Source organism: Ixodes scapularis, unplaced genomic scaffold (genome assembly GCF_016920785.2).
Source record: "Ixodes scapularis isolate PalLabHiFi unplaced genomic scaffold, ASM1692078v2 PGA_scaffold2__306_contigs__length_199485367, whole genome shotgun sequence".
In the NCBI taxonomy this organism is placed as follows: domain Eukaryota; kingdom Metazoa; phylum Arthropoda; class Arachnida; order Ixodida; family Ixodidae; genus Ixodes; species Ixodes scapularis.
The window spans coordinates 46,273,433-46,289,833 of NW_024609857.1; the positions used below are offsets into that span (position 1 = coordinate 46,273,433).

Below are 16,401 nucleotides of genomic sequence, written 5' to 3' on the forward strand. Positions count from 1 at the left end.
GACTGTCATAGCTAGTATGACATATCATACGAATCACTCTCTTCTGAAGAATATGCATTTGATTTATATTAGTCAAGGTCGTATTTCCCCATACCAAAAAGGACGATAGGACGATAGGACGTAGGAACGAAATGAGCGTCCAGTAGAAGCACACCCTGGACACCTAGACGCTCAAACAACAAGCAACTATTGCGTAGAAACAGCTCTTAGGGCTAAGACAGGGCCATCGAAAAAATAATTTATATCCAAAGTATGCGAACGTCACGCATCATGTTGTAAATAAACAATAAAGCAGTAGACAGCTCAATTCCATTTGCGTTGCACCGCCTTTACCTTTAGCCTTAAACATCTAAAGTGTGTGTTAAGTAAAGATGTTCAACACATCCTTATCCTCATTTTATATAAAACCAAGTTTAAAGGCATGATATTTTACGGTCATTTAAACGCAATGATTACAAGTACGATTAGGCAGCTAAGAATTCATTTTTTTCTCATTACCGTGACACATTTCCCTAAAACCACATCCATCGCTGTTCTAAATTAGGTATCGGAACTGCCTTCTCGATCTAGCTGGCCTCAGACTGATACTTCAATCTGGGCAACTGTCGTCATAGGTGTAAAACTTCTGCTTTGTGCCGCAGAGGAGATCGAAGATGAAATCGCAGCACGTCGCGTTCTTTTCCAGGCCGCTCGCAGGGAGGAGGAGAGTGCACGCCTCATCTGCAACGTTGATAAAATAATTATTGCTATTTTTTTTACGTATGCAAGGTGAGTCAAATGAACCAATGGCTGTTTGACGGGACCGCATAAACCAGTTTCTGAACGTATCGAGCTAAGATTTTACACAGGTGTGACCAAAACGTGTGCACGAAGGGTATACAAATTTCACTGAACAAACTAACCTCAAAAAAGAAAGTTAGAATTGAAAAACCTAAAATGTCTACCTATTGTGGCCGTCTGCTAATTAAAGGCGCCTGACTGGCACAATAGCCGACTGGTGGTGATACGTATGATCGCAGGCGGCCACGACGGGTAATCTCCTCGACCTAGGCAATAGCAGACAACGTTTCTGAGCTAGAAGCGATGCGCTCTTTTTCTACACGAGTTGTCATCGCATGAATATTTGATTCTAGCGATAAAACACTTAAAAACTTTAAAAAAACCAGAACAAAACAGGTGTGTTACCTTGTTTTGTTCTTTTACGATTATTCTTGGCTACATGTTGTCGCCTGCTTCGCATTCACTGGTTGTTACAGCGTGTCTTCTTTGCTACTTTCATTTGTGCTGTTTTGTTGTGCAAGTCATCTTTATGGTGCGGTTAGCTCCGAACGAGCGAGTGAAGGTTACTCTCTGGTATGGGAAGTGCCGGAGGACGAATCGGTGGCAAACTCTGTGCTGGGTGAGGCGCGTCAACGTGGAGGGAAACATCTAAACTAAGGCCCCTTTATACGGATAAGTCGCGACATTCTTTGAGGATGCGACATCCAGTGCGTCTAGTATGGAGTCTGAGACCTCCTGCTAGTTGTGCGAGCATACGCCCAGCAGCCTCTGGCATCTTCTACTATTTCACCTCCGTCTATCGTCGTCTGAAATGCCTCTAACCCTTTACTTGAAAGCGGCTCGTCGGCGTCCGTTTTCGCCTATGTCAGTCTGCTATTGCGCCCCCGTCTAAAATATTATACAACGTTCGCAAGACTCGACCATGAAAGAGTCGTTCGAACGTTCCGTCATGCGCGAACGACGTTCCAATAAAAGTGTCTGTCACTGCCTGCTCATGTGACGCAAAAAAAAAAAAGCGAACGAGAGGACCAAAAAATGCAACAAGATGAATATGCAGTCATTTCAACTGTTATGTTCTTGTTTTTTTGTTGTTTTTTTCCGCTTGGATCTGCAAACAAGGTGAGTGAGCGTCATGACACACAATTTAAACGTGACCTAAAATATTTGCTTTGGCAGACCAGGTGCACGCAGAACTTGAGATACTTGGCTTTCCAAGCAAAATTATGGGAACAAACCTGGACTAACTTGATGCGAGCCGAACGCCCGATTGCCTCCAGCCAAATGACTCGCGAATGCTTGCTTATGTAGGCATATTCTCGGTATTGAAACCATGATTAAAATCATAATGGTTGCACGATTCACAGAGCAGCGGAGCCGCTTTTGCGGGTACCGACGTCTTTATTCAGCATCAAGACTCGCAAACGAACAAATTAAGCCAGGTTGGGCAACATAGTTGATGTCGAACGCTAGGCTTACGCGAGTCCCGTTACGAAGACAAGCATCTGCGTAACGCTTCCGAAGGCCCGTACTAGGGACAGTTGTTTTTATCACACTACGTCGGTTGAGGGGATCTTCCTCTAAACACTTCAGTGGACGCAAAACCCCATGCACTCGTCAAAATAAAAAAGCTCGACGAGCTGCTCTCTTTAAGCACGCCGGCAGCCATGTTTGTAAATCGTTTCACATCAGTGCGGAAAGGGCAATCTTGGGATACTTATGAAAGCAGAAATTACTCCATCTAGATTCTTTGCTTATTAGTAGGGCTCCATGTTTTCGAATAAATCCGAAAAACTCCGAAAAACACCCGTCGGTAAAATTCTGGTCAATTCGGTTTCATCCGATAAATTCCGAATGTTTATGTGCCAAACCCCCCCCCCCCCCCCCCCCCCAGCAAAAAATAAAAACTAGTTTTTTTTTGTTTTTTTTTTAATTTCATCAGCACGGAGTTAATGGTCCTGGGAAAGTGGCACCATAAGTATCTTTCAAATCTCAGCCCGTTGTCAAAAGGGGTCTTGCCGCTTGTCTCGTCGAAGTTGATTCAGGGCAACAGGTCATTGTACATTCGGGTCACAACAAAAGCCACTCTTTTGGTTTCCAGTCTGAGCCATGCGATTTGTAATATAGAGAAAGGAGAAGGTGTGTTTTTGTAACAGTGAAAGCTATGAACCATAGAGATTGTATTAAATAGAGAAAAGACAGTTGAAACTGTCTATTACATCCTTAAACACTCCACCTCGCGCGGCCGCGGGCTAGATTGATGGAATAGGATGGGATGAGTACGAGCTTCGTAGCTACTGCCCCCGGGAGTTTATTGATTTTAAGGTATCGACGTTTATGGAAGCAAAACTTTTGTGCGACTCTTGTCGTGGGACAAATGAATATTGCAAATGGCAATGGCACGAACGTCAAATTCAACTGAAGAAATTTTAACCGATACAAGCGCGTTTTATTTGTTATCTGGCATATATTTACATCCGGTTATTATTTACATATTTATTTTCAATAGGAAACACTGCGTAATTAAACTCCGAATTTCGGAGAATTGGGAATCAAACAAATATGAACTCCAATGACTCTGAACTGTCGGCAAAAAATAAACTCCGAAAAACACCCTCTGAATTTGACGAAAAATAAACTCCGAAAACACGGAGCCATAGCTATGGACCATAGAGGTTGTATAAATTAGGGAAGAGGGGCAGTTGAAACTTCTCTATTACATCCTTAACCGCTCCACCTCGCGCAGCCGCGGGATAGACTGATGGGATGACTACGAGCTTCCTTGCGGCTACCTACGGCAGTTTTTTTTTTTTTGTTTGAAGGTATCGACGTTTATCGAAGCCGCACTTGTGTGCGACTTTTGCCGTGGGACAAATTAGTATTGCCAATGACACCAACGCCAAATTCAACTGAAGAAATCTTAATTGATACAAGTGGGTTTTATTTTTTATCTGGCATACGTTTGCATCCAGTTATTATTTATTATTTTTAATAGGGAACACTGCGAAATTAATCTTCAATTTTTGAAGAATTGGGGATTTACGAAAAATAAACTCCGGTAAACACCGAATTTTTGCTAAAAAATAAATTTCGAAAAACACCCTCCGAATTGCACGAAAAATGAACTCCGAAAACATGGAGCCCTAGTCATACTCCAGTGCCATATCACTATTTAAGAAATGTTTACCTCTCGTACGTAAAAGTAAGCGTTCGAATATACCGAGGTTAACCAGAATTCTAAATGACAAAGATGCGTAAAACAGCGTAATAAATTCTACCTGAGTGAATCCCCTCACACACACATATATACATTGTAGTAAAGAGATATACCAGGATCACAACGCATAGCACTCAAGCCATCCTATCAGTTATATTAAAATCGCTTTGTTACTACCTTTTTCATATGAGCGTCAAGGCGGAGGGCGACGTGTAATAAGTGCCTTGGTTCTTTGGCTAAGAGACTAACTAACCTGTGGTTTGGTGACGCTTTTTTTAGGTAATGTAAGCCATCAGTTCAAAGATTATATGCGCTATTTTCAAGAATATCGGTAACAGTTCTAACACCCCACCATGGAGCAGTTGGGAAGTCAGTCAACGCTATTATTTGTAGTGGTATGAAAAAGAGGAGCAACTCTATCGCAATAATTGAAGATTTTGTTGGTAACAATAACTGGCAACAGAAAGAATAAAACAAACTCGTCGTTCCTTGTCCCCAGTTTGCTTTATTCTTTTTCTTGCCATTCATATCGCGCCTGCCAATACATTATGTCAACATATTATCTGAAACAAAAACAGTGACTGCTTCGACTACGAACAATTACTGGCTTCCGAACAGAATCTCCGTCACTAGGTAAAACTGTTGGAGCATTATCAAGGAGTGCATAGATTTTTTTTTTTTTAGGCTGACATTTACTAAGCCACGGACTATGATAACTGAGACGAGTGCTCATTGAGGTTATTGGAATGTTGAGGTGTTGATGTAACCCGTAAGAGCGGTCGGAATCACATTTTGATATAACTCCTTCTTACAAAATATTGATCCCACTAATTGCAAATGAACTCGTTTTGACCGTCCAATTGTTCGAACACATTTTCAATATACACTTTTTTTCTGCAAATAACTCTGCAGGTTCCATAGCGCAGGCATTTTCAGATGTAACATATTGCCAATCTCCTTTGTTCACTATGGGGAACCATAAAAGCATATAATGTAAAGGCAATTTTCGCGAAGACCTAATTTTCGCGAATTTCGCGAATCACATACAATTCGCGAAAAACAGGTCCCGCGAACAATTCCGGTAAAATGTAAAGAGATTGGAATCTATACTGAAATCCTAAAACGTCGCGGAAATTAAAACCCGCGAATTATTCCAAAACTTCAGCTTTGACCTAAATCGCAAAAAATAAGATATTTACAGTATATAACATATTGGTTTATTAGAGCAATTTCAATCTCGACTGCGCTTGGGGAGTACTTGTATAGTTTGCGAAAAGAAAAACATGTACGGTATAGTCTAACCGTTAAAAGCAATAAGTTCTAAGGCGTTAAGTAGTCCTCGCAAGAATGTTAGGGGAAATGTTACACTATATCTCAGCAGGTTTTTCAGCAGAAAAATACCACTTTTAGAAGCTTACGACTTCACGCAAAATACTTACCATTGATGTAGCTGTTTCTGAACACAATACACTGCTGACAGTCTACGTAGGCAACGTACACAAGCAGTGAAACATTTTCTGAAAAAACAAAAGCAAAAAGGGTTTTGGTGCCCAGAGCATATGTTCCGAAGTGTGGCTTTAGTGGGTACTGAAATTATATCTTTTAAATTTTATACTTTTGGGTGAAGCCTCAAACCCCAGTGATGCATGTTGGCATTAGCTTCCTATCTCACAAAAGGGGCTGCGAAGACGAGCAAAACGTTACGTATAATATCCATGTAATATCTGAACATTACTTGTCTTGATTTTATCGTGCTGGATACCATTGTATGAGAGCGTGCTCACCGCCAACGGCTTGAAAGTATTTCAGATTTTGCACGTCGTATCCGTCAGATGCCGCTGGGGTTGATAATACTTTGCTGTAAAGATGCAAGACAAAAATATCCTTATTTTGAATATATATTACTCAGTTCGAAAATATATCTGAAGAAATTATATATAGATATATTTCATGAGCTCGTCTTCTAAAAAGCCTACGTGCGACATGGATAGTCGCCGTGTTGGTCTCGCTGCCGTCATGGGGTGGCTCTTAGCCTTGAGCACAAAGCAGTATTTTAAAGGAAATAGTTTGTATTTATCTCTGGGACGACAAGACAAATATGAACGTTTGAATGATGTATTGAATAGGCTGAACATGAGACTGTAAACCTTGTGGAAACTATAGGAGGCGCCACTGTGCCTAGGTGGCGACACTGTACCTACAAGGCACCACTGTGCCTATGGAGCACGGGGCCCTTACCCCGGCCAAGGTGAAACAATAAAGGGCAGTGGCGACACCCACCCCGGGAGAGAAAAGAGGGGCCTGTCGTAGAAGGTACAGGCTGCGGAGGTGTCAGCTGGTGACCTTAGATAAATACACACTTTCGGTTCGCTCCTTAATAATAAATATAATTTCATGTTTTCCGAAATCTTTGGTCCGTGCTGTTCCTCTGCGTTGGGCATCAGCAAGGCGACTTTTCAACAGCCTGAATCAGGCACTTTGCATGATCGGAATCCTATCTTTAGAATTCCGATCTTTAGGCGTTGTTTTAGAGCGCAGCTCTTAGGGGCCCGTTCCCGGCTTGAGCGGCGTCGCCGTCGCCGTCGCCGTCGCCGTCGCCGTCGCCGTCGGCGTCGCCGTCGGCGTAACCGCGCGGTGCATTATGGGTAAATTTCCCCGCTAAATCTAGCGGAAAAAATTTCCCCGCTAAATCTAGCGGAAAAATTTCCCCGCTAAATCTAGCGGAAAAAATTTTCCCGCTAAATCTAGCGGAAAAAATTTCCCCGCTAAATCTAGCGGAAAAATTTCCCCGTCAAATCTAGCGGAAAAAATTTTCCCGCTAAATCTAGCGGAAAACTTTCCCCGCTAAATCTAGCGGAAAAAATTTCCCCGCTAAATCTAGCGGAAAAATTTCCCCGCTAAATCTAGCGGGAAAATTTCCCCGTCAAATCTAGCGGAAAAAATTTTCCCGCTAAATCTAGCGGAAAACTTTCCCCGCTAAATCCTAGCGGAAAAAATTTCCCCGCTAAATGTAGCGGAAAAAATTTCCCCGCTAAATCTAGCGGAAAACTTTCCCCGCTAAATCTGGCGGAAAAAATTTCCCCGCTATATCTAGCGGGAAAATTTCCCCGCTAAATCTAGCGGAAAAAATTTCCCCGCTAAATCTAGCGGAAAAAATTTCCCCGCTAAATCTAGCGGAAAACTTTCCCCGCTAAATCTAGCGGAAAAAATTTACCCGCTAAATCTAGCGGAAAAATTTTGGTCACGTGACCCGGGGGTCACGTGACCTGGGGAGTCACGTGACCCCCTCCCGAGGTCACGTGACCTCTGAGGGGGCACGTGACCCCCGAGGTCACGTGACCCCCCCCCCCCCCCCGAGAACACGTGGCCCTCAGTACCCTCCCCTCCTCCTCCTCAAGAGCTGCGCTCCAATTCGGCGTTACAGGGAGTGGTAAACGGCTTTCACTTTTTTTATCGCTGTACTCACAGAGAGCTTAACAAACGCAGAATGTGGCCAGATCCGTGGACCTTGATATTGGTTCGCAGCCAATGAGAATATGGCACTAGCCGATAACAGAGCTGAAGAACCAATTGCGAAGCAGGACTACTTAAAATATTAAGCCATGCTGTGCGTTTTACTTTCTGCCGGTAACTATATCATTGCTTGTCAGTGTCGTCGGTTCCCCACGTCGCCGTTCGTCCTTGTCGTTCTTTTTTGTCGTCGTCTTTTTTTTTTGACGCGTCTGTCGCCGCCAAATGTCATCGAAGCCTGTCGTTGTAGTCTTTCCTTGCCGTCTGTCGTCGTGCTCGTTATCGCTGTTCGTCGTCGTAGTTTCTCTTCGCAGTTATAAGATAATAAAACTGGGGCTGGCGACGCTCAACACTTCCACCATAATGAAAGCAAAAAATTTATGTTGATTGCTTTAGTGGAATACAAAATATTTTTCTTTTCGGAAAACTACGATCTACGAACTAAATAAAACCTAGAGGTTTTAGTTCGTAGACCGTGTCGGCGCAGGCAGGGCGGCTGACCCGAGCCTTACAGACACTGCTTCCAATAAACGAGTTACACTTTCAAAAAAATTTCGACAACTAAATAAAATTTTCTTAACAAAACAGCCGATAACTTCCGAGATTTTACTAGAAAGTTGTTGAAGAGTGCGTACGTAAAATGAGAAGATCCCCGCGTAGCGCATGAGTGGATGCCGCACTGACAACTCGAATGCCGCACTGACAACTCGGAATTGCACACCGCTTCTGGTTTATTTTCTTTTACAAAAGCCACGCATGCGTGCAGCAACATTACATGCCCATGCCGATATAGGCAATTTGATTGTTTTCCAAGTTTTAAAAATGTTACGCTATAGAATTTGACCGTTTGCTAGCTTTTAAGTTTATCAGCTGATAAATTCGACAATCCTCAAACTTTCGAGTCAGCTAAGTTAAGAAGATCGACGACCACCGAAGATCTGAGCAAACTTCGACAAAGCTCGAACCAAGCTTCCCCCCCCCCCCCCCCCCTCCCTCCCTCTTAGGTTCGAGGGAACGAGTATAAATAACGCAAGATGTCAATGTATGATGTGGAGTGAAAATTTTACTGGACGTTTACTTGGTTGATTCCGCCCGAAACCACTCGCGCTTAGAGCGCTTAATTATCCCTTTCGGGTGGCCTCGGCCTTGAACCTCGCACTTTTCTCTTTCGACTTTCGCACATGGCCTCTCGCGACCACAATTCCGTAGGTTGACCCTTGGTAACCTGCGGGCCAAAATATCTGATATGCAGGCTTGAAATTCAACCGAGGCGCTTCGCTGAAGGCGTCCTTCAGATTTGTTCTTGAACGAAAGTTCCTCGCACGCGGAACGAGTCACCGATGCGCCACAACGAACGCTGGGCCTGCGCTTACTTCATTATCATAAGTAAGCACCCGGTTACTAACGAAGAAGAAAAGTTACAGGCAGCGACAGTGTGGTTAGCCCTATGACAACCAACCGGTTGTGACCAGAGCAGCTGTATTTTTCTGGGGGAAGGAGGGGGACGGGGGGGGGAGGGGGGGGGGGGGGTCCCCTAATTTTGCCTGGTTTCCCTCTAGTCAATGTCGACTTGTGTCGGGTGCTGTGGTTGTTTCCAGAGTTTTCGCCATCCCAGGGGTCATCCAACCGAAAAGAAACGCCCAGACTAATACATGGAAGCCTGGTTGTTTTCATGTGTCTGCGTTGTCCTGTGTATTTAGTTGTCATACGCCAGCATCGCATCTGAACGATGTTTGATCGCATTGATACTTGTTTGCAAGTAGGTAGGAAGTACGTTCATCTGACCGCCTCTGGGCTTTTCAATGAACTGTGCAACCGGTTCAGCCCTTGTTCTATAATTTGCGACAAAAAACAGAAATGCACAACGTTTTCAGTAAAATTCGTAGGTCATTTCGGGATTTCATCTTTATGAATGCATAAAAAAACCTAATTAGAAACTGCGGAATTTGATTTCTGTCCATGAAATTCAGACTTCAAACTCAAAATTGAAGTTTTCGAAGTTTTTGAACCTGTACCTCAAATAAAATTGAAATGTTCGATTTTTGGAACTTGAATCCTAAAGAAATTGAAATGTTCAAATTTTACTAATATTCGTAAACAAGAAAAAAAAGGAAACCATTAAATTTAAATTTTCAGAAACGTTGACATTTTCAATTTTTCGACTCCGAACATCAAGGGGGTTCTGAAGTTGCGAACTTTTCGAGTTCGAACCCTGGCGGGGCTCGAAATTTTCGAAACATTTTAAACTCGACCTTTTCGAGGCTTGCGACATCCGTATGTTTTATCTACCCTTTTGAAATTCTGAAAAGTGAGTTTTTCAAGTTAGTTCCTATCGCAGCTAGTAAACTGCTTATTATTACTTGCAATGCGATGGATCGTGCAACTCCTGAATTTAATTGTTTTTTTGTTTTTTTTTCATTGCATTTGTTTTCTAATTTTTTAGAGCAAAACACTTGTGTAAGTAAAAGAAGCTATCAATGTTTATCCACATTTCGGAAGGCCTATTTGAAGTTGCCTAAGTTATACTCACACTGAACTCTGCCCATATTGGATTAACATTGGAAAGGATCCGTTTTCTCCAGGACCAAGGCTAGTAAATCGGCCACATTTTTCGGTACCTCCAAATGCTGGATCATTCTCGTAGTTTCTGTAGATCGTGTACCACGTCTCTTGAATTGGTAAACACTGCATTGAAAGATGAACAAAACAAAACTCAAAACAAAACAAAATAAATATAATGATCAACCCCTTCCACAAAACCCCTATTCATCTTGATTAGCGTTTTTTTTTTCTACATGCTCTCCTCCTCTCCATCATTTACTCCTCTACTGCGAAAATAGTGGGGGGCCTTTCAAGTGGAGCTTAATATGCTATTCATAACCTTCAACAAAATATAATTTCTATTAAAATAGATACGCGTGGAAGGACAGTGATTAAAGGACACATGCAAAGGAAAAAAACATTTTTTTTTAGACAGCTTAGATGGAAAAAGGATGTCATAAAACGATTTCACAACGAAGAAAATAAATTTTTAGAGCTATATTTACGGCGCTATACGAATTTGTAGTTGGCGCTCGCGGGAGCCGCCGCTGGTCACGTGGTAGGCCCGCGCGCCGCCGCGCTGCGTCGCCGCCGCATGCTCAGCGTTGTGCGAACGCCGCTTCAACGCGTTTCTCCACGCCGCCGTCGCCGCCGCCGCACAAGGTCGTCTGCTTCGGGGCGCCGCCGCCGCCGTCTGACCGGCGCACAGGTCTATCACGTCTGCTTGCGCTTTTTCAGGAGTTTCCTTTGGGCTCTAAAAGTTACTTATTCATCTTAGTTTTTTGTTATACCTCAAACAAAGATGAATAAGTTACTTTTAGAGGCCATAGGAAGCTTCTGAAAGAACGCAAGCACCACATGATAAATAAGGACCAGTCACGTGATAAATACGGACCACTTTTCCGCGGTGCCCGCGGGCGCCAACTACAAATTCGTTTTGCGCCGTAAATATAGCTCTAAAAAATGTTTTTCTTCGTTGTAAAATCGTTTTATGGCGTCCTTTTTCCATCTAAGCCGTTTTAAAAAAAAAATGTTTTTTTTCCTTTGCATGTGTCCTTTAAAGCATGACATGGTACGTCACGCGTGGAACGACAGTGATTAGAGCATGATATGTAATGCGAATTAAAGGCTGCCGCATGTCTCATATCAATTCACTTCTTAGAGTAATTCATCTACCTTAAAGAAAAACATCCGCAGAACTTTAGGCGGAAGCGGGATCCGAAGTTCCGAACCCACGACCCTTTGGTTGCGAGCCAGACGCTGCCGGCTATGCCACGCCGACACACTTGCCCATCTTGGGACCTGCGGGGACTTGTATTAAGCTGTCGCATTCCACTCTTGAAGGCGAAGCTTTAGCGTATTTGTGTAATTTTGTTTAGGTTGGGTGCTCGGTTGCGAAGTTTGATTAATTGTTTACTTTAGCGCAATGGATAAGAATAGTTGTTACACTACTTCGTTTCCTTTTTTTTTTTCCTGATGACCTCCACCAAAGTCCTTCTTGAGCAAATGGCGTAAAATAATCTGCAACACAGCCCCATATTTTGAAGGACGTGTTCTCCATCAATTCAAATTACACTAAATTCACAGGCAACTTCAGAAACGTAAGGCATGGCGAGTAACAGGCACCTTATTTTTTTCTTGGCAGCCAATTTGTTTGCAGCACTAGGCGATAAAACGGCAAAGAACGAATCAAGAGACGTGAAATATAAACCTAATAAATACCTTTCTTAAACTATCCGTAATTAAAGGTAACACCGCTGAAATTATGAAGTATTCAGCGGCCTTATTGTTTCACCGAGTATATTTTTTCGCTTAAAAAATAAACATATTTACACTAAATGCGTTGCGCTTTTTACCTAAGAGCTTGTCAACTTAAGGTGATTACGCGAAACCTCTAATTTTCTCCATCTAAAAATAATTTGCCACTTTTTTTTTTTTTTGCAATGCATGAGTATAGAAATTGCGACGTAATTCAACCTAATTGTGGTCGATCTTTTTAAATGCACCCTATAAGAATTCCGAAATGTAAAACGGTTAGCGACATCTTCCAAACAACAATATTTCGCTTTCCCTTAATTATTCATGTCATAAGATATGGCCGGTTGGTGTTGTGCTCCCATCGTCGTGCAGCCTCAGTGGAAAAAAAACGATGTCCAATCGTGTTTGCAAGTAATGCTGCATGGCTCACAGAACTTGACACCAAGCGCTCCACTGAGTGATCTAAGGTTTCAAGGGTAGACCTGCTACTGCGACCCAACCTCATAATCGTACACCAGATATGCAGTAGTATACGAGATATTAGGTATCGGTGAGACATATCATTGAACCAGACGTACTTTCGTGGCGTCCTGGTACTTGCTCAGGGCTGGGTTCAGTTCTGGATACGGTGGACTAGCGCCACGGCACCAGGGAAGCAGCAGAGCGGTGGCAGCGATAGTAGAGATCAAGAGCGCTCTTGCCATGGTGGAGTCTCTCCAGAAAAGCAGGCTTCGATGCTTTTCCTAAGAATGCCGCAACCAGCTTACCGTTGGGTTCGATAGCTAAACTGTTACCTTTACTTTATTTTCTACAGACTCTACACTATTCGTCTGTCTGACGGTCTTCATCGTATAGTCAACAAAATCGAAATTCCTAAAAATACTAAACACATAACAAAACATTTATTTGAAAATTTTTCTATTGTCGCTTTTTAGTTGTTGTTTTTTTATTTTGCTACAGGGGTTTGCAGAACCGAGTTGAAAATAACATCCTGAAATAAGCTCACGCAAAATAATTATATGTGGATGCGATCCGTTTTACGACGACCTAAACTCTATACAGTTGGTTTCGAGAGCTGAGCAATGACTTTGTTGGGATTTAGCGGCTAGGAATTTTACCTTTCGAAACCAGCGTAGAGAGGCAATAGGTAACGTTCATTTATGACAAGTCGCGCCTTCCGCGGGAACGTGCGAAGGGCATGCGGCCCCACAAGTTGTGTGAAAGTCCTTCCTAAGGAAGCGGTAAGCCGTAGCGAAGCGGCAACTATGAAGTGCTTCTGGGACTTCGAAGAAACACCGCGACCAATGACCGAACTTGCGGACTCATCTTGATTATAAAAGGTTACCTGGTGTTGCACGATGTTTATTCGGTGATGTTGCTTTGGCATATAAGAGCGAGCAGTTCCCTACACTGGGACAAGTACATTTGCCTAGTTCACTACACCATGGCAATATAACCAATGTTACAGGCAGGGATGGGCAGTATTTCAAATACAAGTATTTGAAATACGTATTTCAAATACTTTGTGTATTTTGCATCCGTATTTAAGTACAAATTGGGTAATGTATTTGACGTGTGTATTTAAATACTAAAATGTGGGTATTTCAAATACAATTGTAATTTAATACTATTTTGTGGGCGAAAATACATCCCTCAAATTTATTGTCACTGTCCACACACCCGTTCTCGGCCCTTTCGCCTCCCTTATCCTTGCCGCCGTGCCCGGCCTTCCCCCCTCTTTCGGCCTCGACACCCCTCCCGGCCCTTTCGCAGTCGTCGGCAGAGCCCCCGCACTCGGCAGTTCCGGCTCACTCGGCCCTAATCCACGCTTGGCCCTTCCGCGAGGGCCGGCCGAACTGGTAGTGACCCGAAGGAAACTACGTTCTGCACCGAATGCAGTGTCTCTCAATCAAGCACAAGCATTTGGTGACTTTGTGATTACAGTGCTAGTCCAGGGAAAGAATAGAAACGAAATCGACGTTCACAGGCCGACTGGCTAAATAAGTGCCTGCGACAACTTGTGATGCTTTCCAGCCTGATTTCCATCCATATTTTTGCCTGGAACATTCTAAATGCGCGGGTCGTCCAGATTTTCGTAACTGGTGCGAGTGGCAACAATAAAAAATTATCTAGCTAGTGCTGCGCGTCTTGGTCGTCTCGGTTCTTTGTTGGTCTAAACCAAAATGTAATCGACAAAAAAAGATGCTTGAAGCTGTGCACTTTTTCACCTATTACGCCCAAGCTGATTACATTTTTTGTGAATATATTTCTATTACGTTACTAGAGCCTCGCACATCAACTCCCGAGTGCGCGATGCCAAATTAAAATGAGATACCCAGAAACCCGTTGTAGGTGCCCTGAAGTCGCTGACGCAAATTTTGAGGAATGTATTCGGAAAAGTATTTGGAGGGAGACCAAATACATTTGGTTGTATTTGTATCTTGTACTTAAATGCTTTTTTGGAAATGTAATTAGATTTGTAATTAAATACATTTTTGACGAAGTATTTTGTATTTGTGTTTCGATACATATTTGCATGTATTTTGCCCATCCCTGGTTACAGGCTTGACTAAATTCGACGATTTCGACTGTGTACCGGCATAATGGCCCTTGAATCAGAGCTACAAGGAGTCGTAATAAAACTGCCGGTGAGTGAGAAATAACACTTCAGAGGTACCCCAAAATACCAGTGCCGGAATATTCTTCAAAAACTGCGAAAGTTTCCCTGAGGCGTTTTTGAGATTGCCGTAAATGCGGTTGAAAAAAATCGCAAGCTCGCTTCATAAACACCTTAACTGAAAGCGAAAGTTTGTAACAACTTTAACACTGTGAATTTGTTTGGTATTTTTAATAAACAAAACTTTCTTGGTTTTTCTGGGGACTTGCTTTGAACCCTCAAGATGCTCTGGGCATTTAGTGCACCGTGATTCATTCTGAGGGGCATGCCAGACAAAGAGGGATAATACCTAACGACAAAAACACCAACCTGCTATCGCATATCTGAAACTATTTTAGCAAAAATGAATCATCCCAAAAACAAAAGTATTCTAACTTCGAAATGTGCTAATAACCCATATCATATTGTTAAAAAAACCTATCTATAGGCGGTCTGATGCCATTTGGCTTGAAACATAATTGTGATGGGCACATAATTATTAAAACGTTTAGCACATTCCTATCTTTCCATATATTACAAACAAAATTCAATCTATTATAGCGTACGGTAATTCGAGACTGAATACATACTTGACAATCGTAAATGCTCCTCACACCGCTTGCTTTCGGTTCATCTGCTCCACGAAGCACAACAGCTGCAGCATTAAACACTAAGGTCGGCCACGTTCTGTAAAATAAATGTATAAATACATTTATATGTATGATTATATTTTATATGCTTATATGTTATATATGTTTAATGTTTATGTGTTTATATTAAAAATCTTTAAAGATGTAGTTGTGCGTATGCATTAATATATGACTTTACGTGCGTGTGCGTCCGTATAAATGCACAGGTACATCCATGCGCATCCACCTGTATTTCGATGCACGTGTGCGTAGACGGGGAGGATGGCGAATTCAAGGGAAATGCTGTGATTTTCCGTATACTGGCGAGGAAATCAGACTGTTGGGCATCAGAATAAACAGGCACACCTCCACCGGTTCACTTCAACTACATAAACAGCAAACACGATTTTCCACAAAGGAAGAAAAACTACATGTTTGAGGTGAAACCCTCTATTCGGCTACATGTCCCACTGACTGGTTCAAGTCAAAGGACAGTCCTTTGGAGGCATAGAAACTCCACCTTAGATAGGCAAAGTCCTCAACCTTGGTCCGAAGTTCTGCACGCCGCCTAATCTCCAGCCTCCTCAGCTTCCGAAGTTATCTCGATGTGTGTCCAACAGATTGGATGAAAACTTTAGACCTCGGTGTGTTTCGGAATGAGTAGATGCTCTTTGCAGCATGCCAGCCCGTACCACACGTCTTCATGATCCCCGTCCAGTAGTCAGATTTGCATCGGACAATCAGGTACGCATACTACAAGCACACAAGGAAGGATCCTTTGTGCTCATCTCATAGGGAATGTCCTAAGGCAGAGCTAATGCGGCCGTGAGCAAGAGCTTTCGTGCAGAGCATGTTTCCTTCAAAGAGGCCAAACGTAGGGCAGTGGACCTCTGTTCTACGATATCGTTGCCCAAACTGGCCGCCAACACCAAGAAAGCGGAGGGGTTGCACCTCCAGGTGTTCTCTGCCAAGGCAGATAAAGAGGACTGCCGATTCCGGGTCGTTGTCACGGAGCGAGGTACAGTACCTGGCAGCGCCAAGTCGCTGCCTACCTCCAGAAGCACCTCTCCAGTTTAAACCTCTCGGATCCAATTCTGGTCCGCAATTCTGAGGCAGTAGTGCAGTCACTGCGGTTTGATAAATACCGTCATCATTAGATTTTTAATGTGGATGTTCAAGAACTTTTTCATTCCATCCCCTATTCTCCTCTGCTTGCCGTTGGTCAATCGTGTATTGAAAGCAACGGCGAGCTCGCATTTCAAAATGCCACCGGCATCTCCATCGAGGACTTTCTAGCGATTTTAATTTACTAC

At 43.0% G+C, this 16,401-nt stretch overlaps 1 protein-coding gene across 1 annotated transcript; it reads right to left on the bottom strand.

The window, feature by feature from the left end:
* Positions 1 to 589: 589 nt before the first annotated feature.
* On the bottom strand, positions 590 to 12,507 carry LOC121836469. The gene is made up of 5 exons (XM_042291371.1): positions 12,382 to 12,507; positions 10,035 to 10,189; positions 5,779 to 5,852; positions 5,434 to 5,511; positions 590 to 720 (listed from the first exon to the last, which is right to left on the bottom strand). Exons 1-5 carry the CDS (start codon positions 12,505 to 12,507, stop codon positions 590 to 592), a joined length of 564 nt encoding a protein of 187 aa, XP_042147305.1.
* Between the last annotated feature and the right edge of the window lie 3,894 nt (positions 12,508 to 16,401).